Genomic DNA, 23,032 nt, shown 5'->3' with positions numbered 1-23,032 from the left:
CTCTCAAGCTCCAGCAGATGTAAACCCAAGCAGATTATCTGAACAGGTACTGTTTATCTTAGGTAATCTTCCACACAGCCATTTGGGAGAGGCTAGTTCTTCCATGTTAGATCCCACTTGTAACAACAGGATCCCCAAGGAAAGGGCTGCTGGCAGCTTTCTTCCTCTCTTTAGATAGAAACAGAAATAGTGAAATACCACTATGGGCTAAGCTGATGTTTAGCAACATAAAAAAGCAAATTTACAATAAAAAACAATTTCCCTGCTTCAGCAAGCTTTTTAATTAACAGACTATAGCATCATTTGTCCTTTGAGGAAACAGGCAGGAAAAAAAGAGAAAACCAGATGACTCTACAACATACATCACAGTATGAAGAACATTTGGAAACTGCTGATGTAAAGGAGATTATCTGTTATTAATTATGCTGAAGTAAAAAAGGGGATGCAATTAATTACATGTAAAACTGTGAGCAACATTCCTAAAGGAACTCCTACCTCAGATAATTTCTTCTCACTGAAGGCCTCAGAACTCAAATCTACTTTATAACTTAGGTCTTGCTTGCTTTTATCCAGGTCTCAACAATTTGGCATGAAAACACAAGACAATGCTGATGTTTGCTATTGATTCACTTATTATAGATTGCCACTTTCTAGGGTGACTGAATTAAGGGTAAAAAAAAAAAAATCAAGTGCTGTGAGTATGAGATGCAACCAGATTTGCTGTACAGGGATAATTCAAAACGTCCTTGTTGTTTAAGACAGAATATTGCCTCTTACCACTGTCCTCTGTAAACTTTGTGTTAGATATTGTGTCCAGTTCTGGACCCACCAGTTGAGGAAGAACAGGGAACTGCTTGAAGGAATCCAGGACAGAGCCACAAAGATGCTGAAGGGAGTGGAACATCTCCCTTATGAGGAAAGGCTGAGGGAAGTGGATCTCTTAAACTTGTATTCAAGTTGTACTACACGTGTTTTAGACAGCACATCAGAAAAAATTTCTTTACTGGAAGAGCATTGGAACAGGCTGCCCAGGGAAGTGGTGGAGTCACCATCCCTGGAGGTATTAAAAGAATATGTAGACATGGCACTTTGGGACATGGTTTGGTGGGCATGGTGGTGTTGGGCTGACGATTGGACTTGATGATCATTCCCAACCTTAATGATTCTGAAATTCAGTGAAAAACTTGAGAGAGAAATGGGCAATCATTTGCACTGCTGAGTAACCATACTTAGTGCATTTGCCCTTAGTTCATTAGTTCCATGAAGCTGTCAATAAACAAATAGTTAACAATCCAACTATGTACAACTTCTGGTTATGTTTTTAATACTCTGGAAGTTTTAGATATGTTTCATCAAATACGAAGTACTAGTAACCACGGGAAAAAAAAATATATTTTCTCACATTTTAGATGCTACTACAGGTGAAATTACATTCATATTAGCCATTACATTCTTATTAACCATTCTATGGTAATATATAATGTAATCAATAATGGGAAAGCTCTTCTATCAATGATCTCTGGAGATCCCTTCCAATCCCTACCATTCTATGATTCTACAATTTTAAGACAATCAAATTCCTTTAAATGTTCAACGCATATTTTCCTTTAAAAGTTATTTCAGTAATTTGGAAAAATTACGAATATTTAAATATCAATCACTGAGAAGTCTGACAATTAAGACCTTATCCCTTCCTTTGTTCTAAGAAACAACAACGTGACAGAAAATACATCACTAAAACAGTTGACTCAAGCCAACTCTCATATAAAAAGTAAATGTTCCTGAAGCACTAGCCATTACTGCTAGCAGTAAGAAGGGAAGACAGGGTAGGACCGTTTTGAAAGTCACTGTACATTAGTAAAGACATGTTGGTTTTTATCAGCTGGGTCAACTTGTACTGCACAGGAGGGAGAAACAGAACATTGTTCTCTTACCACTATTTCTGGTTCATGGTGAAGTCAGTTAATGCAGAAATCTGTTGTGCTGGGTCATTACAATGCAACAACTGAGATACTTTAAATAGTCTGACATGGCATCAATTACCTTAAATAGTTCAGTGAAGATGTATGGTGAATGGTTTCCATCATTTGCAAGCTGGTGAAGTTACTTGGTTGATGAGGTCAGAAAAGAATCTGCAAACATGTTCCGCTCTAGAGAACTCCTGCTGCAAAACAGACTATTGAGATGAAAAGTAGAACATATTTTAAGTATCCCAGAGCATTTGCATGCTGCCGGAGCCCTGAAAACCTCTTCATCAATCACTAATGTAAAACAACTGTAGAAATGGCAGCCTTTTCTGTCACTCTCATTATGTTATCATTATCAAAAGTGAGGCATTGTGAGCATTGGCCACAGCTTTGCTGTGTAAGACCATAGACTACAAAGGAATTTTGTACTGCTGTATGTCTGCCTGGACTAGAGTCATAGTTAGAATAAAAGAATGGTAGGGGTGGGAAGGTGGCTTTGGAGATCATTTAGTCCAATGCCTCAGCTAAATAAAGCAAGTTTACCTACAACAGGCTGCACAGGATCATGTCCAGGCAGGTTTTTTATATCTCTAGAGAAGGAGGCTCCACAACCTCTCTGGGCAGCCTGTTCCAGTGCTCTGTCAACCTCAAAGTAAAAAAGATTTTCCTCATGTTCAGGTGGAATTTCCTGTATCCCAGTTTGTGCTTGTTGCCTCTTGTCCTGTCACTGAGCACCATTGAAAAGAGTCTGTCCCCATCCTCTTGACACTCACCCTTCAGATACTCATAACCATTGATAAGATCCGCTCTCAGTCTTTCCTTTTCCAGGCTAAACAGCCCCACTCTCTTACAAAAACAGCAACAGAGGAGACCTCAACAGTGTAAGTTTGCTCCTTAATTGTTTGCTGAGACTGATTTCCTCTTATGCATTTTGACTCACCCTGTCTCACATTATTCCAGCATTAGGAGCTATATTCCACCTTACAGGGACATGTTCTACCTTACAGTACAGAGCTACAGTACTTCTACAATGCAAAGGCAATATTCTGAGTTTTCTCTGAGGGTTAAATGATTATGAACAACATTATACAGTAAATTGGATGAGGGTGAAAAGACAGGGTCAAGGTAACTTGGATATTTATACCCGGTTGGGCTTGGAGAGACAATGCATCCTTGAGTTTTGTTAGAACTGCAGCAGTTCTACTTTCTCACTGACATCCTTCTCATCAGGTAGTAGCTGCACTGCAGTAGGAGTAGGAACTGGATTCCTCATGAAGCCACTGAGGGACCTTTCTGCCAATTCAGGTAGATACATTTCATTCTCTTTTGGTTTTTTTTTTGTCCCACAAAAGATCTGTCGCTCTGCAGGGACATTGAACCCAATGTGTCTTCTGAGAACACAAACTTCCACTGCAGTGGGAACCTCAGGTGTTTGTAAGCAGAGTTGGGAATTTTCAGAGCATGTGCACTCTGGAAATCTTTGGAAGCAGGCCTTATTTGGGCAGGATTTAACCCACCTTGCATCCTCTTTTCCAGCAGGACATGTGGATTTCTGGGCATCATATTCTGACACTGTGGAAAAGGATGCTGTGATGACTGCAACATTGTCTACAACAGACAAAACACAGAAACTACTTTGTGAAAATAACTGATAATCATGTTTGCTAGCACTGATAATTTTGGTTTGGTAGCACCAAAATAGGTAGGAAAATAACTTTTATTCTTTTAAATTTCTGGTGAACTAAGCCAAATAAAATATTTTCCTGCAATAAAATAAACTTCATGTTTGAGTTTGGATAAATCTATGTGGCTTTTTTTTCCACCATTCCAATCTGAAGACATTATATGCTTTAATCACAGAATCACAGAATGCTAGGGGGTGGAAGGGACCTTGAAAAATCACCCAGTCCAACCCCCTGCCAGAGCAGGATCACCTATACCAGCTCACACTTATAACAGCATTTAATGGGTCTTTACTGTAAAATGCTGACTACCTGCAACTAATTCAGAGCCCAGTTCTGTGAGCAGGCAAACAAATGCTGGAAGTTGGTCCACAAATCAGAACAAAGAGCTTCCCATGAGCAACGTGATCCATTCATCCAGATATATCTGGGTCAGAGGGTGATGCAGGAGTAGACTTTATAGATATCCTCTCAACTATTGCTAATCTAAACAAAAGCTGAAGATCTGTGCCGTATCTCTTTATTTTCCCATGTGAGAACAGAGAAGGAGGTAAGAACACAGAGTTAATATGAAACTGCAATTGCTTTTCTCTAGTTCTGGAGTGCCCTTCTGTGAATTTGATGCAGCAACTGCACACTGATTTATTACAATGAAGCAAAACAGGAACAGAGGGAACTGAGCATACTGAAGGAATTAAGGAGAGTAGATTCGAGATCAAATTCAACACTTTGCTGTAGTTCCACTGTTTTCGGGGGCTGCAGACATAGAATCATGGACTCTAGATTGGAAAAGACCTGTAATTTCATTGAGTCCAACCACTTATCTACCACTGCCAAATCCATGACTAAACCATGTCCCCAAGTGCCATGTCTACACTGATATATACTTCCAGGAATGGTCACTCAACCACTTTGCTGGGCAGTCTATTCCAGTACTTGACAACCCTTTTGGTGAAGAAATTTTTCCTAATGTTCAGCACAAACCTCCCTTGGCACAAATTGAGGCTGTTTCCTCTTATCCTTATTACTTTTTACTTGGGAGAGGAGACCGAAACCCACCTCAGCACAACCTTCTTTCAGGCAATTGTAGAGAGTGATAAATTCTTCCCTGTGCCTCCTTTTCTGGAGTCTAAACAACCCCAGTTCCCTCAGTTGCTTCTCATGAGATTTGATAATATCTACACGTCATTCATATAGAATTACAAAAATGAAGGAGGGGAAATAAAAAGACAAAGGTAAGCATAGTTGCCTATATACTAACAACACCCCCCCACACCCCTCAACAAATCACCCAGGAAATTTGTGGTTCAGGAATTAATATTTTATCATGTCAATGGTTTACATATCAAAGGGACTTCTGTGATAATCTAAATCACTAAATCGCATAATTTTTACCAATAGCCTGTTATCTCTGACTTACAGCATATTTTTAGAAAGATATTCTACTCTGACTTAAAAATTTCATGCAAATTATGAAATTTGTTTTGACTAAGCCTTATTCAGAGACAAATTTAGAAAAGTCTGCTGTTGTGATACTTCTATGTGAATGAACATTTTGTCCCTTAAAAACAACTTTTAGAAATGTAAACTAATAATTGCGGAAGTACTGATGGAAGCAAACCAAAACATTTTGCTTTGCCAGAAATTGGTTTTCTTATCGTTCATCCCCATTTGACAGGATTTTTTCCCCACAATCTCCAAATCTCTAATCAGAAAAATTATGTGTTTTCTAACTCTTCACTACAGCAGCATTTCCAGCCAGCCTTCAGTGATTGTACTGCTGCATTTACCTACTGGCTTTCATTGTGAATGCTTTTGACGATGACTTTTTAAGATATCAGCTTCAGAAGCGGCTATTACCTATAACAAAAAAGGAGAAAGTTATCAATTCATAACTTTACCAGCAATAACATTTTTTTCTTTAAGAAGGCATGGCAAGTTTGGGATTTGGTCTCGTTTACAGATTTACTTTTTTATTTAACTAATTGCAATCAACTGATGCATTAAAGTATTTCTAATGGCTATTAAAGTGGAAAATTTACTCTACGGAAAAAATTCTTTGTCTTATGGCAAATTTTAAGTGTATAAGAACTTGTTTTGTTTTAAATTACAACAGAAACCTCATTCCCTGGAATTTCTGCAAAATGGAATATTCTGAACAGTCTCTCCTAAGTCTCATAAATGCTTTGGGACAAGGAGATGGAGGGAAAGACTGGATGTACAAGAAAGAACAGAAACTACTGGGGTTTGGATGGAAGTAGCAGTCTCTGAGCCATGTAGGGGACAGTGGTGCAGAAATTAGGGAAACAAATACTTTCCAGGTAAACTGCTTTAGAGGCATGGTATAAGCTAGGCTTGATTCATGGCTGCCAAGCTCATGGACTCTATTAAAAGCTATAACTGGACTTATAGACTGCATCTTTTTAAGCAACACTGAAATCATCTGCATATAAAATGTTGGAAATCAGTACAAAACTGCTCAAAAATAATTCTCAGCCCAGAGAGAAAATGCCCAAGAGAGCATTGCATGTGACAGAATTCCACTACAGGGATGCAAGTCCTGTCTCACTGTCTTCTAAAACTACAAATGCCAGCCATCAAAATTACATGTAATGTCTGCTCACAATGGTCTCCTGCAGAGATCTGCTGGCTGGCACTCCGTCTCAATATGGACAGCAGAGTACTAAAGTATAGGTCTTTTAAAGGGCAACACAGAAATAGCAGCCAAAGGACTGACCCGATATGCACTGGCTTGTTCTCAGTTACTGCATCCTTGGCTTCCGGGAAGAAAAAGAAGGCACAAACTGGTTTGAACACAACCCAGTGTTCCCTATATTCCAGGTATGTGCTGAACTACCAACTTCTCAAATAAATACAGAAACAAAAAAAGGCTACGTACTTATTTTTATCTACACAGTCTACCCACTCCTCCAGCATTGTTTCTCTGCAGGGAACTTGGAAATAGATTAGTGGAGAGCTTTTATGCATGAATTACTTTAGTTGGAGTGAACACTACTTTGGGTTCATCCTTAAGAAGGGTGCATTCTGTCCTCTTGCTATCACCATGGTGACAAAAATGGCCTGAGCCTAAGAAGAATTTAGGTGTTCTTCCTTAACGTTTGCTTGCAGTAAGAGGACATGATGCCATTTTTTACAGTCAGAATAGAGAGAAGATTCCACTCTTAGCTAGTCCTTAATGTGCTACTCTAAACAAAAACCCAACCAAACAAAAAAATCCCCTAACAACCAACCAAACCAACCACAGACACACACACACACATAAAAAAGGCAAATATTCTTAAAAATGCTTTTGAAGGTCATGGAAGTCAAGGAGTTAGTCACTAATCTTGGGAGGGTATCAAATTCAAGCTCCACTCACTTTTCAGATTTCATATTTTTTTTCCTTCAGTGAGAAATTAACAGAAAGGTTGAGGCTGCCCATTATGTTTATTTTTCATTGGAAATTGGCAAGCAATCTGAAGGTTAATTTGCGTAGGTGTTCTTCACTGCTTTAGCACTTGTACAGCTTCTTATTTCGCTCACCTGAGCTTTTGTTTTGTCTTGCTCTGGTGTCATGCTGTTATTCTGTTTTCAGATAGGAATTTGGATAACTTTAGGACAGGTCTGTCTACTAGGAAAGACAAGTTTTCAGGGCCAGGTAGCGGTGAAGCACTGAGTTCTGGAGGGATATTGTATACCAGCAGAGAAATGATGAGTCTACGGTTTTGGTTCTCAGAAAGATCAAAATTAAATTAATGCACAGTAAGGAGACAGACAGCAGTGCTATGGCTAAGCAAGAAGCATGGTTTAGCTATGCCTGCTGATATATTTTGGCTGAAAAAATGAAATCCTTAAATCAGATTCTACTCTTTCAACAGAATGTCAACAAGAAGTTCTTCTTTCCACCCATTTAGTATCAGTGCAATTTGCTGCTTGTCTTTTTTGCTTCCTTTAGCCAGAAGTGAAACGTCTTGGGAAATTCACCTAAACCAGGGTGACAGAGGACCACATATCCTGCTGTTCAGTCTCTTCTATGCTAGGAAAAGCCCAGATACTTATCAGCCCCACAGTGACACCTGTAATGGCAACCCCAAATTCTTTCTTTCACTGCTACCTAAGTGTTAGGTAAGCAAAACTCCACAGAATTACAGAGGAAACTTGACTGATCACACAAGAATTAATTTACATTCAAAATGGGAAAAAGAAAAAGACAAAAAAAGTTTCAGAATATAAGTGAGGAAATACTAGCAACAGAAAATGTTTTGTATTTCACCACATTCTGAAAACAAACACTGAACAATATTCTCTGTGAGAATCACTGTAGCTATCATCCCTCAGTCTTAGTTTTTAAAAAAAGTTGGTTTCTAGTAGCAATGTACTGCCTAGCAGTGTAGCACACTCAAGTTTTATGAACAGGTTTTTCTCCTCCTTTGTGAAAGGATGAAACTAATTCTGTAAAGAGGAGTGACATTTTTTTCCATATTTCAGTGTCACTTGAGCCTCACTTAGAGAACATATGTGAGATGAAAGATAGTTGCTAGGTCTTCATACAACTAGGAAGGAATCTTAGCCTTCATATGTTTGTAGTGCTTATCTGAACAACCAAAACCTCATAGCAAGAGGGAGAAACAATATGGAAACCCATGCTCATTATTAACCACTGTGCTCAGTGGTAATGAATTTACATGCTAACCAGAAGCACACAAACCAGAACTGATCTGAAAGAAGTGGGATGGTAAGATCAGCTACTCACTACTCCCAGAACAGTAATTCAGTCAGGCTTGAGTAGAATGACTGTCAGTGAATGCACTGTGGATGACATGTGGGAAGTATTCATAGTTAATGTCCAATGAATTTGTCACAGAGGAGGTGCTTAAAATCCCATGCAGTTGTAGCAGGTACTAAATATTTGCAGTGCTTGACCCTAGACTGAGCATAAAAAATGGCATGGAAAGAGAGAAATTACATAAGGAAGGATGGAAGAAAGACACAAGCATATTATATTCTATAAGACAACTGGTCATTAGCTTGTCAGCATTGTAGTCATAGTTGAGCCACAGAAAAATGCACAGCAACTTCCCATGTATGCTTTCCCTTTTTAATGGAAACATCATAAGATGGTGTCTGTCATAAAAAAAACATTTACTTGGCTATTTCCCACAGCCTGACATATTTCCCAGGGATTATAAATTCATCAGAAACAGAAACTCACAAAGTCTTTTTGGGAGCAGGAAAGTGCCTCTCCTCTACTATCTTCAGAGTCATCCTTCTTAGAGCCTCCTTTCTTCTGCAGCACTCTCGAAACAGGTTGTTCCTGGTGGTGCGGAGAAAGTGCTTTGCATTCTCCTTTGCTGACATCTATTGGAATGAGGGATAATAAAGAAGGGAGTGAATTTTCAAACAGATGCTGCCCTGAGGTAGACACAGCTCAAGACAAAGGCAAGACACAAAAAAGCAAAGGTGCAGCTGTTCAGAGATTGAAGAGACTCATGGCTGCTTGCCTGAGCCCTAGAAAGGGAGTTAGGGTACATGATGATGCAGGATGGCAGGGAAGAGTGACTCCAATTCTGTTAGGTAAGAAAAACACTCTGCCTGGGTCACATTCAGGCTTAGAAATGCTTAATGCAAGATTTTAGCAGTTGTAATGATTAAGCCTGACCCTAGTGTCTAAGTTCCCTCTTGATCAATAGAAAGAAGTACCTGTGTGAAGTGTTAATAGATACAGCTTTCTGTGGCTCTCATCCTCCTCTCATACAATACTGTAAAAACCATTTGTCACAGCAGCGTCAAGCTCAGCTACAACAACTGAACTCAGTAGCTGTAGTATAGGCAGACAAAAAACAATTCTGCCCAGGAAGTGACTGCTGCTTAACATGGGGTGAGCCCTAACAGAGCGAACAGGAAAACAGTATGCCTCCTAGTAATTTCTTATCATGGTAGTAGCATTACCACAAGGTGTCAGCATGGTAAGGAAAAACACTGATGATATTTCAAATCTCCACGGCCCACTCCCTGATAAAGGCAACGTGAAAACTTACCCAGCCAAGAACAGCATCTACTAAGAGTGGAAGGAATGGAAAATGTGGCTTATTATTGATTGTTTTATGTCCCACACAAAGGACATAGTGAGTAGCTTATCTTTTCATTTTGGTATAAATTCTGGCCACAAAATTAATATTTACAAGGTCAGTGTTAGAATAGACCTTCATAAAGGAAACCTATGTTCAAAGATCCAGTTGCAATACTGCAGCAACAATGTGGGAAAAAAATCAGTGTCAGACATTACAGGAGAGGAAGGGAATTTACTTTTAAAACCAAACTGATTTCACTCACTCACGCTCATTCACTCACAAGCACTACCATGCATGTGTCCAAGCAGTCTCCCTAGCATTCACACACCAATGTATATGTTTGCACATAGTATGGCCATAGCGACTTACAGCGTGACATAGAGGACAAGAGATGCCAGTTGTCCTTAAGCCTCCTGAATGTGACCATGTGTTGGGTTTTGGATGTACCTTTAGCTCCTTTAGGAGCTGGCAGTGATTATGATCTTTTGTCCTTCTTTGGGTGTCTTTCAGGTACAGGTCGTATTGTCTTCACACCATCATCTCCTGCAATTGCATCTTCAAATGGCAGTTTGTCCTTTGTTCTCCTGCTCCCAGGATGGACTGCTATCTCTTGTTTGGTACTTTGGGGGAGGCCTTGAGCAGCCTGGCTAATTTTTACTATGCCATTTGGGCCTGGACAGGCAGCAGGGAGTGGGCGGGGGGGTGTGTGTGGACAGGCATGAGGCCTGATGTTTTGGCCTGGTTGCAGGGGAGGTTTTGGATGATGTTGGCCTAGTGAGGTTTTGGTAAACCCAGGATGGAGAACTGGTCTGAGGCTGAATATGAATTTGTGTACTTGATATGTTTTATACTGTTGTATACAGCTGTGAATAGTACTTCCATTTAAATTTCTGATTCTTTCCAATCCTGTGGGGAGGGTTTTTCTTTTACTACTTTGGGGAGGGGTAAAAGAGCTTCTGTCCACTTTAAAACCACGACAAAGAGTCTACTACCTACTTGCCTATGTGAACAACCTGAGCAGGGAAAAGTATCAGTACAATAGGACTCTACCTGCACACAGTGTTCCACAACAGGACGTGACCTCTTATGTGGCTTGCTGAGACGGCCAGTGAAAAAGCAGACTTGGCAAAGGTCAAAATTGAGGCACTTCAGACAGCGATACCTGTGAGAGAAAACAGAAGGATTAAGTTACTTCCCCACAGATAAGAACTTGGTGTAAGAGAGCTTAATTACTGGAAATCCAGATCCTTGTGTTCTGAAATGCAGAGAAGCACCATTATTAGAATAATGCCTTTTCTCAGCATTCTCTGAATGCAAAAGTTATTTTGTCCAAATGATAGTGGAGTATTCTCCAGAACCCTCTAATGACTTTGATATTGTTTGCAATGACAATTGATATTGCTGCATCAAAATTCAGTCCGAGGAAGAAACGGTTCTTCTAGTGCCATTTTTGACAATGCTTTTACATCTTTATATGCTTCTAATGTACTAGCCTATCTCTATTTGCTGTTGGCATAGAACTGTAATATCACTACATTATTGATGCAAGATTTGCAGCCTGGCAAAAAACAAACAAAACAGCCAAACCAAACCAAAACAACCTAAACCCACAAGGTTACTATTAGTGAGAAGAGAGTAACAGTAAAATGCTTTTCTGAAAATTGTGGTCAGTAGGTAACAGATAGAGTACTTTTTATACTCTCAGGCTATTTTGCACCATTACTTAGATGAGTAAGACGCTAAGGTGGATAACTTAACTAGCCAGTTAATCAAGCTGATTATGGGACAAAGAACAATGAACAAAGAAATGAGATACATAGGTTTAACTGACTTTACCACTGAACTGCCAGTTTACTTTCGGTAAGTCTCCATGATCATATCTGTGGTGATGAACTAAAAGGAAAAAGGATGCAGGCTTGAGCACTAGCCTGTGATGGTTCTGTCCTTATCTTACTTTTGAAATCAGATTATGTCCAAAGTTTGTTGGTTAATAGAGCAGTTAGAGCACATAAAATACGCAAACAATGGTAAGAACTATTTATGTGGATGCCATAGACTACAGTAATTACTGACGCACCTGAGGCCTGTAATGGGGAAAACTTTTGCAGACTCTACATCTAGCTTGGTGAGAAACCATTTCTGTGGCTGATAATCTGTGACATGTAGGGAGCCACAGGAGAACAGCAGGCTCCAGTCTCAGCCACGGCAAGAATTTTTCTTCAACAATTGCTGAATTTAGAACCTGGAAAAAATACATGAATCAAGTTCATCCATTTGCTTGAACAGAACTGGTGTCTCATCTACAGTTCCTAATAAAAATGCTGATATTGGACTCTGCTAGCATAGATTTCCTATTAACATAAAATATTACTGGATTCTAGAGGTTTTGGAACAAATATAAGTAGCTTCTGTAGTATCCTAATGAACACATTTCCTATAGATATAAATCCTCTTATACTGTGAAACCAATAATCAGTCCTGCCTCTTAAAAGTGGATACCTGTGGATGTTATATGATGATACAGTTGCAATTTTGATCAACAACAACATTTAAAATAATTTCCCAAAACATCAGAATTTCACTCACCCCATGGAAGGAGCTGTGAATCGCAATTTCCACACAAGACAGAGTGAGGCTTTCTCCCACAACACCTGGGATCTGCATCAAGAAGAAAGGCTCAGAAACACCTCAGTAAAAACCCAGACGTTCCTATTGTGTTCTGCTGAGATGGTGACAGAACACAGATAGTGAAGCAGCTATAGAAATGCCATTTTACACACCAGTGTGAAGAAAGCCTGTTCATATTCCTATCACCAGTACACAGCTGTTTCATAGTTCAGTATGTGTCCAAATGATTTGCTTCCAGCTCAATGAAATGGATCAACATACTATGTTGCCATACTACTACAGGATGCTGGGTTTGAACCCTGGGGATCGTTCTCAGACCCCATTTTCAGCAACAGTTCAGCTGAAAATACCTGTATGCTAAGGCATTTTTCTGCAACTGCAATCTATTCTAATTAATACAGACATCTGAAATTTGGAGTTTCTTTAGGACCTGTAAACTCAGGCAAAACGAATGCATAGAGGCACTGATGTGAGGGGTTATTCTGACTGAGAAAAGCTATAGGATTCTATTCTTTTACCTACTTTACATAATAGCTCCTTATGTCCACAGAACACCCTACTGACTTCAGTCCTATAGTGTAATCAAACACAAAATGTATCAACCATCTATTTTTTTCTCCTAGATAAGGATACTCCTACAAGATCTGTTGTATAACAGCACAGCAGTGGTATTACCTGATTTAGTAGGCTACCTGTTAGTAGGCTTCTCAGGGCACTACGGGTAATCAAGGCTTCCTTGCCATCAAGGACAGCATAAAGCTGGAAGAAAGCTGAAAACAACCACAGGAAAGAAACTGGAATCCTGGCAGAGCCTAAAGCGCCTTGTAGATACTTACTCTCAAACTATCTACATGATGATTGCAGCCTACCAGATAAACCCCTCCAAAAAATTCCTCTTGATTGTCCATCTAACAGGCATTCAGTGACTACTGTGACAATACTTTCTTCTTAGAGGTAGGGGAAAGAGAAGGAAAGCAAGGAAATTATGGCAGTTCCTTATTCCTAGCAGTTCAGACAAGTAAGGATGAAGGAACAATGAGCTCATTTTCATAGCTGTATTAAAAATATTTAAATACAAGATATGCCCCTTTAAATTGTGAATTCCATATTGCAATTTGTAAGGAAATACACAATATGCAGTGGGAGAGTATGAGGCAAATACATCACTTGTGGTCCATTCTCCATCCTGAGTATTTAATTCAGGCAGAAATCCTTGCGCTGCACATTGCACTAGGCTACCTCTATCTGTCGAACTTAGTTCCTTAAGCATTTTTGTCTAATGTTAAAAGGGCTCTAAAAGTTTCCTGGATCAAACAGATAAAACTGTTTTCTAATCCAATAAAATTTAAGACTAGGCATTTTCCATTCTTTCCTGCTAGGCAAATAGAACATGGCCTTCATTTTTAAGCTCTACTTATCTTAAACTTTACTACAATTAGTTTGGAGACTTCTTATGCAAAGACAGCTACAGCCATTTATGGAAATGTATTCTTCTGCATCAGCCTTTCTCTAGAACTAAGCAGTCAACAAAGTTTATTTTGTACACAGCAGAACTGTATTCTCTTTCAAAGTTAAGAAAAAAAATACAAGAGACTTTTCTCAATGTTCAGTATTTCAGGCAATATATAAAATTATACATTTCCTACCTGTAGAGTGTCACCTGAAAAGACAATTAGGGCAGCTGCAGCAGATCTAATTTTGATATAACCCGTTCCAGATCTAGGAAAATAAAATAAATTCACTACAGTCACTGAGAATGTAAAAACTGAACCTCAAAAGAAAAAAATATTGCTATGTCAGAAGACAACTTAAAAAACTCACACCCTGTGTCTCATTTTTGTGCTTTTATCTAGGATCCTTTGTCACTGAACATAATTGCTGAGCTAACTGTTCAAGTTATGCAATCATAAACCAAAAAGACAACATCTCTTTCAAAGATCTCACATTCCAAATAAAATGTAATTTTACACTTACAATACATGTCCTAAAAATATTCTCTCTGGAAGAGAGAGCAGGGTTACAATCTGGGTTTTGTATTATATCATCAAGCAGCTTCACTGTGGCCCCAGATCAGCACTGAATTTCTCTTGGGCTGATTCCATTTAATTTCATTCCCAGTCTGTTTATTCAAAAGGATATATGGAAGAGCCAAGACTTGGTTTTGACAGATTATAAAGAATGGAGCTTAATTTAGAGCCCGAGTTTGCAACATAGGGATCTAATGGAAAACATTTCTTTATGTGAAGACAAAGCAGACATGAATTGGAAACTGTAAATCAGGAAATCCTGGAATTCTGTGTTTAAGATATCACTTTTGCAAAGCAGTATTGAACTTCAGAATATCATTACATAAATTGTCTTCAAGAATCTTGATAGTCAAAAAGAAGAGCTAGGCTCTGTAAAGCTGTTGAGAGAAAAAGTTAGTATGGACCAGCAGACATCTGGATGCCTTGGTAATTCTGGAAACATTTGACCACTGTTTCTCTGATCAATCTTTTGCTTTACATCCTATAGATGAACTACTATCATTGTGTATACCAAGAAAGAAAAAATCAAAAAGGGAGAGCTGCATACAGAAACGGTGCAGTCTAGTAGTACTTTGTGATAGACTTAGAGCTGTATTTCCTCTCACCTGTCATACATGGGGGCTAGCAGGCTCAATGTGAATTCAGCAGCTCTTGGATGTGCCTGATCTGGTTTTTCTAATCTTACCCTCTGGAACATTTTTTCAGCATTCCGGAGATCTGCTGTACTTTCAGAGCAATCTGCTTTCCCCTCTGGCTTAATTCACTTGATAGGAAGTGCTGAACCAGAGAAACATCAAGCAAATCCACTGTGGGAAAATGAAGGGAAAAATGAATGAGAATTCCTCCATTTCAATGAATGAAAGCTCAACGTTTTTTTACTAGAAGTGCCTAGCTAGGACAAGTCTGTAAAATGAAGTCTAAACCAATATGCAATGTAAAAAGGAAATAATCTGAGAAAGGTCTTGTGGGGTTTATGGATCTAGCCAAACTTGTGATACAAAGACAGAACAGCTCAACTTAAATTCCCTGGGTGTGATTTAGGAATAGGTAGGAAGGGAAGAAAATAGCACAATTAACTGCATACAAATTATAGAACTAAATTCCATTTTATGTATAGATATAGCATAAAGCTACACACAATATAGTACTTCAGAAAAAAACCTCAATGGGAAAACTGTGAAAACAATTTATGCATTGATGTAAGCTATCTCCTCATGCACAAATACAAAGAGAAGGGTGGCACTATGGCCAAGAAAGGGGCAAACAAGCTGTTTTATAAATATGCCATGGAAAAATTGATATTCAGTGGGAAAAGAGGGTTATGGTTTCTTAAAGGCCAGATTCAGTACTGCAGATGAATGATCAATTAGAATTAATGTCAGAACAGAGAGATTGTAGTAGGCTGAAAGTCTGTTGATAGCTAAAGAAGCAGAGAACTTACATCAGCTGAGAGAGCTGGGGCTGTTCAGCCTGGAGAAGAGAAGGCTCCAGGGAGACCTTAAAGCAGCCTTCCAATACCTGAAAAGGGCTTACAAGAAAGCTGGGAAGGGAGTTTTTATAAGGGCTTGTAGTGATAGGACAAGAGGGAATGGATTGAAGCTTCAGAAGACCAGGTTTAAACTGGATACTAGGAAGAAATTCTTTACAGTCTGACTGATGAGACACTGGAACAGGTTACCCAGGGAGGTCATGGATGCCTTCTTCCTGGAGGCGTTCAAAGCTGGGTTGGATGAGGCTTTGAGCATCCTGGTCCAGTGAAAGGTGTCTCTGCCAGTGCTGGGGGGTTGGATCTTTAAGGCACCTTCCAACTCAAACCATTCTATGAATCTCTGATTATATCACCTATGGCCTCTCCAGCACAGGTGGGAAAATACCAGTGTGAGACACTAGTGAATCCCACTCTGTAAAGCCATGTGCAATCCGGACCACCAGCGCTCAGGGAAGAGCAGAGTAACTGGGGTAGATGCTGTGGGTGCCTAGAGGAGACATGGAGGACTAGGCAACAGAGCTAATGAAAAACAGTAGCTGTGTGAATAGGTACTTCTGTACTGTGACATGGCCAAAGCCAGCAAACAAGTAATCTTTTCTGTGCTACCCTGAAGGCCTCACTTACAGTGTTGCACATTTTCAGCAACAGATTATTTGAGCTGTAAAATTCAAGATTTACATGCATTTTAGCTCAATATGGAATTTATATCCAGCAATTTCAAAGTCAGCCAGATGACCAGGGCTTTGTTTCTTAACTTTCTACTTGCACAGAATTCTCACTCACTCCAAAGACAGGGAGAATGAGTGCTACCCAGGGGATTTCTGGTCTATTATATTTTGTTTTCTTCTTATTAATACTTACAGCATTAAAAATACTGCCTGTCAATGCATTTGTGATAATACACAATTATTTCCAATAAATCAATTCCTAAACACATAAGAATTTGACATGTAATAATAATAGATAATGCAATAATAATAGATATAACAACAGAAACAATAATCTGCAGATAAATATTCATAATTTCCAGTGGTGTCTACAGAGCAGCATTACAGATCATAATAATAATTTTATTCTTCTGTGCCTTTAGAATTTTACTGATGTATTTCTACTGACATTCAGAAGGGGAAAAAAATAAAATCAATTTGTATATAAAGCACTATCTAGCTCTTACGTGTTCATAATGCTTTCTGAGATTCTCAGGTGGAAAATGAGAGAAAAGTAGCACAATGACTCATGGTGACAGCAACATAAATTTTTTACAGATCTTTCTCCCCATCAAAGCACAGGATTCTCGTCAGCGACTCACATTGGCACAGACTTTGTACTGAGCGTAGTTTTAGGGCTGTTCTGTAGATGGAGCTCTGAACATCATTGAACACCTCTGTGAGAAAAAAGCAAACACCACATTACAGTAAGTGTCCGTTTTAAAAACAACACCACCAACAAAAACAACCAAATTTGGTTGTTACCAAACCCACAATACTCTGAAGGCAATTAAAAAAAATTAGTAGGAGAAATGAAAACATTTTTTCCCCCTTTATAATAGCTTTGTGAGGGAAATGGCCTTCTTATGACCAGTGATATGACAAGACATAAAAATAGTATTTAACATAGAAACCACACCTTTGGGTATCAAGTCTATTCACAGACCAGAAAAAAAGGATATGCACTGTGCATACATTTAGCCAAGATCACAATGAAATAATATTTTTTCAGGCAAAAGAGTGTATCTTGATAAGAGAGACTTTTCTACAAGAAACAGTTTGTCAGTCAGCACAACAGGGTTATCATTTTGGATAAATTTCAAGCATTAAACAAACGTTCTGATAAGACCAACATCTGGGACTCTTACAGATGATCGTAAGTAATTGAACAGAGCAACTGGCTTTTGACATCTCTGATTAGTAATCTCACTCAAGATGTTTGACTAAACCCTGTACCTTTACATGCCAGCTCATTCCTTTCACATCACTAAAGGACATTTTCTTGAGTAGGATGTAAGGGCTTCTAAACATGACCTATACCTCATACTTTACACGCATACCTAGAACTTCAAAATGAACAAACAAAAAAGGCTTGTTCGCAAAATTTAGAAACTAGAAATGATTTATCAGTTACCCTCCTGTCCTCACATACTCTTTCTCCCTGTAGTTCATAGAGGAAGTGTTACTCACAGTTGACTAAGGTCTTAGACAAGCAACAAATGTACATAACCAAGTAGACATAATCCACAAAACACTACCTGTTTAGGCCAGAAAGTGGCCTATCTGTGTGCAATACCTTCCCACAAATGTAGCAGACTAATGTTAATAGTGAGTAAATTACAGGCTCTGCTGGTTCCCAGATGCTGCCTAAGATATAGAAATAATGCAGTATCTGCTATACCATCTGTTTAGTCCTGCTCTTGTCATACTGTGTTTTGAGAACTTATTTGGAGATGTAGTGTACCATGTCACACAATGTGAAAAATTAGTTTTGAATTCTATGTATCATCAGGTCTTTTTTCTTCAGTAAACTGATCCAAATCTCTTTGGAAAGTAACAGAAAAACTCCCACAGTTCTCAGTAGGCTATGGATTAAATTCCAAATGCTTATTTTCAAATACAAATGCTAGAAGCACACATGTGATCCAACTCAAAAAACCCTCCATGTGCAAAATGACTTTCTAAGTGGAGGGAATGTGTTTCAGTAGCCATCTGCTACTCATTTGAAGTCCATTCTTACAGACAAAATGTGGCCTCAAAGCACAGCATTCTGTGCCTTTCAAGAACAGTTCCAGATTTAACTTGAGAGCACACAAGTAAAACAGTGGACAAATAAGAATATCCCAAATAAAATACAAAATATTTTAGGATTGTTATTTATGACAAGGTGTTTAGGAGCAGTAAACTCTTTTGTTTCTCATAGGTAACTTGCAAGCTCTGCATTTTGTACTACATTATCTAGCAGATGAAGTATTCACTATGATTTTGCACTCAAAGGGAATGTATGTCCATCCTTCACACAATTAGGGAAAGCGGCCCCTGTGCCAAGGTGATAATGGCAAGGAAGGTGTCAGGACAGATCCAAAACTAAAGACAGGACATCACAGCTATGCAATTTGTCATTTATGTGCTACAGCACAGAGATTCTGAAAGTGGCACAACTTGATCATAACTCAGTAGTTTCTATTCAGAAAGACACAGAAGTCAATACACATCTCTTGAGAAAAGTTGGGGGGGGGGGGGGGAAATGAGAAGAATCCTTACCCTGGATCCATTTGAAACAAACAGATGGCATTAGGCATTCTATAATGAAACAAGCCAAAGTGTAAAAGCACATTTTCTAGACAGAGATATATTGAACCATTCAGATCAAACCTTTTAATCTGAGCAACTTACTGGATGTATTTCAGAAATGGAATTAGAAAAAAATACACAAAACAATATAATAAGTTTTGGTGTCAAGTGCAGAGAAACTCCAGAAAATTGTGTACTCTCTGCTCAGGATAAAGCAGAAGCAATTCTAATAACTACAAAACAGTACCAGGCAAACCCAAATTTCAAATACAGGAAATGGGACCTTTCACTACTGAGTCCAGTGTTTACATACAGGATCACTACACAGTCCGTAGTGTATAATCTTGGGTCAGACAGGGCATACATTTACATCAGATTCTTCCCAAGAGTCATTGATTGCAATTGCTCACAAGTCTATTTTCTAAAATTTTCAAACAGAAATAAAGTTTTCATCTGAGCTGACACGTGTTCTTTTTGAGCTGAGAGGAAAGGCAAATAGAAAGCATAAACATGAACTGACTTCTTTACACAATCCTGAAAGCAAAAGTAATCATATCCCTGATAATAATAGAAACTAAATGCCTCCCCTCAGGATTTATTTCAGTAACACTATAAATGACATTATATTTTTAGACACAAAAATAAATTATGAATATGAATAAATATGAATTCAGTATACCAACTACCTTTTGGCTAACATTACAGTTGAAAAATACTAGGTATAACACATGTAAGTTACACATCTGGGTTGAGGCAATCCCAAGCACAAATCCAGGCTGGGCAGTGACTGGCTAGAAAGCAGCCCTGAGGAGAGGGACTTGGGGGTGCTGGTGGACGAGAAGCTCAACATGAGCTGTCAAGGTGCACTTGCAGCCCAGAAAGCCAACCAGATCCTGGGCTGCATCAAGAGAAGTGTGGCCAGCAGGTCAAGGGAGGTGATTCTCCCCCTCTACTCAGCTCTGGTGAGACCTCACCTGGAGTACTGCATCCAGTTCTGGAGCCCCTATTACAAGAGGGATATGGACATGCTGGAACATGTCCAGAGAAGGGCCACCAGGGTGATCAGAGGGCTGGAGCACCTCTCCTATGAGGACAGACTGAAAGAGTTGGGGCTGTTCAGTCTGGAGAAGAGAAGGCTCCGAGGTGACTTTATTGTGGCCTTCCAGTATCCAAAGGGGGCCTACAAGAAAGCTGGGGAGGGACTTTTTAGAATATCAGGTAGTGACAGGACTAGGGGGAATGGAATGAAGCTGGAAGTGGGGAGATTCAGGCTGGATGTGAGGAGGAAGTTCTTCACCATGAGAGTGAAGTTGGAGTTGGAACTAGATGATCCTTGTGGTCCCTTCCAACCCTGACTGATTCTATGATTCTAAGACTCCAAAGACCACATACATGGTTTATCATGATGTGGAAAAAAAGGGACTGTTGCTAGAATAAATAAAAATTAAATAGTTTCAGAATATATAAAACTTTTAAAATAAATTTGGTATCTGAATTTACCCAAATATTCACTTCATTTTTCCAGTGAGAGTTATCATTTCTCATGACAGAATAATGGCAAATTATGAAGCATAAACATTCAGGGATCTATGATACCATAAATACGCTTCTCATCATTTTAACTGGTGAAAGCTGCAACTTCATATTTAAGTCTCTAAATAACCTATAAATACTTAAAAGGTTGAAATACAGATTTGCTTTAATAACTCTTTCAATAAAAGACTACAATGCCACAGATTTTATTGAAGTCTTTCTTTGAAAGAAATATGCTTATGTTACTTTTTCACCATTCTTCCATTTTCTTCCTTATTCAGGTTTAGAGTTTGGACTCAACCCTGGGTTCTGCAAGACTGCAGTTCTGTCCAACATGTACACAGGCATGAAGCTTTACTTTTATAATTACTCCACTCCTAAAATAGTGCAGTAGTATATGCCTCTGCATAGCTTGACAGAAAAGTCAATGTACAGAAATCAATGAAATCTGAAGATTCTAAGCAATTAATTAAAACATAAGTGCTTGATTAAAACTACATATAGCAACCTAAAGGACAGACTTACAAACAGAGCTTGCCTGATGTTTTCCTCCTTTTTTTTCCCTCCCCACCAAAGGTACATAAAATAAAGCAAAAGGATGAACATAAAAAATACAGGTTAAGCTCACTTAAATTAGAACTCATTACTATTTGCTCACTGAAGTAAGGACAGATCCACTGGGCTTATACAGCATGAATTATCTATTAGTACTTGATACTTACTGTAAGATGACAAGCTCTATCCAGTACAGTGCAATGTCTAACCTTTAAATTCTCCATATGGCTAACCGCAATATTCTCTTGTACTAGGGCACTCATGGTCTCAAAGTTAAGTATGTTTTACCAAACTAGCTGTAATTGTGCAACATCGTAATAGCATACCCAGGAACCCTCCCTCCAAAAAGCTATGAAAGGCATTATAACATGTAAAGTCTACATTTTGATATGCAAAACTCTATGGAGAGTCCAGATCGTGACTTCAGTAGGGGTGCTTGGGTGAAATGAACAGGATCTGCTTCACAGTTAGCACATCTAATTTGTAACAAACGTAATGTGAAAGTAGAAGCAGTATCTGCCTGCCATCATATCTGAACTAACAATACACTATTTCAGTCAGTGTGTTTTATTTCAGCTACATGTGCCCTGTATTAATAATTAAAAACACTTCCACAAAACAAATTTTAAATTAATTACAATTGTATAGGAAACAAAATTTTTACAATTATAAACCCTGATCCAGTTAACACAAACATTTTTATGTAGAGAAGCAGCCTGATTCTTGAATCCTATTGGAATGCTCAAGAAAAGTAACTTCTCTGATTACATATATGTATTTTGTTTGCCTATACAGGTTCTCAGAACACGTACTTTAGCAAATGAAAAGCAATTTTAAACATTCTGTATAATTAAGTTAAAGTACAGAGAAAGACAAACTGGATCAAGTAAGGCAGAAATCTCCAAGTAGATCAATTGACTTCATCACAAGAGGCCTTCCTTCTTTTGAAATCAGACAGCATATCATCAACATTTTAAACACGCAAAAAATAACTACAATTACTCTTGTTTCATGTGAAGGGTGAAAACATGCTTTGTTGCACTCAAAGGCTGAAATTATTGCCTCCTCTTAAATATTATAACCACACTTACCTTTCTCTCAGCTACTGACTAAAGTCCTGGAAGTTGGACGACACTGCCAGAGAAGTCCAGTAGTTTTATACCACTTAGAAGTTGACTTCAAGACACAGTTCTAAAGGTTTTGCTTTTAAATGAATGCCGTGCACAACAAATGCCTGGCAAAGGCCCAGATCAAAGTATCAGGTAATTGCTAAGCAGTCAAAACAGAGAACACTAATTAATTAGTAATAAATATCCTGAATTATTAAAGATAAAAATCCTTTGATCTTTGTTTCAAAGCAATTTTTCCATATGGTTGGAGTGAAATATTTCTAAATTGAGGGGCCTTTACTAAGCAGCTCCTAGTTGCTGAGAAACAGTGTTGCTATAGAGACTGAAATTAAGGTGAAAGCTAGCACAATAATACAGAAAGCAGTCTGCTGTAACAAACGTTGCAACTACACAAAAAGGAAAAATAGTAAGTCTTAGTGGTAATGACCTAGAATAGCCTATTTAGTTTAACACAGTCTCCATCTTTTAAGACACCTAACACATGCAAGTGGAAGTGGTTCCTCAACAATCCCTTTCAGACAATGACATAATTAATTGCATCTTTGACTTAGAACATCTTAGTCCCTATGAAACTCTTGAAATAAATAAAAAACATGGAAACAGAAATGCTCTTGTCACTAAGGAGATGTATGCATTTACATTTACTGTGTTGCATTACATCTGAAACAA

The 23,032-nt window shown here is 38.6% G+C and overlaps 1 protein-coding gene across 1 annotated transcript; it reads right to left on the bottom strand.

Annotated features, from left to right (window-relative positions):
- Nucleotides 1–2,083: 2,083 nt before the first annotated feature.
- Nucleotides 2,084–21,496, bottom strand: DYTN (dystrotelin). Its single transcript, XM_054380959.1, is given in 21 exon segments — nt 2,084–2,176; nt 3,098–3,156; nt 3,159–3,305; nt 3,308–3,575; nt 4,336–4,405; nt 5,444–5,470; nt 5,472–5,509; nt 7,193–7,233; nt 7,236–7,366; nt 8,862–9,007; nt 10,771–10,882; nt 11,798–11,823; nt 11,825–11,962; nt 12,307–12,378; nt 13,024–13,118; nt 13,588–13,624; nt 13,995–14,067; nt 14,981–15,077; nt 15,080–15,181; nt 17,174–17,246; nt 21,443–21,496. Coding segments are annotated over 21 exon segments (1,899 nt in total).
- Between the last annotated feature and the right edge of the window lie 1,536 nt (nt 21,497–23,032).

This window comes from Indicator indicator, chromosome 5 (genome assembly GCF_027791375.1).
Source record: "Indicator indicator isolate 239-I01 chromosome 5, UM_Iind_1.1, whole genome shotgun sequence".
Taxonomy (NCBI): domain Eukaryota; kingdom Metazoa; phylum Chordata; class Aves; order Piciformes; family Indicatoridae; genus Indicator; species Indicator indicator.
The sequence above is the reverse complement of the archived record's forward strand: the minus strand, read 5'-3'. Positions and strand labels throughout refer to the sequence as shown.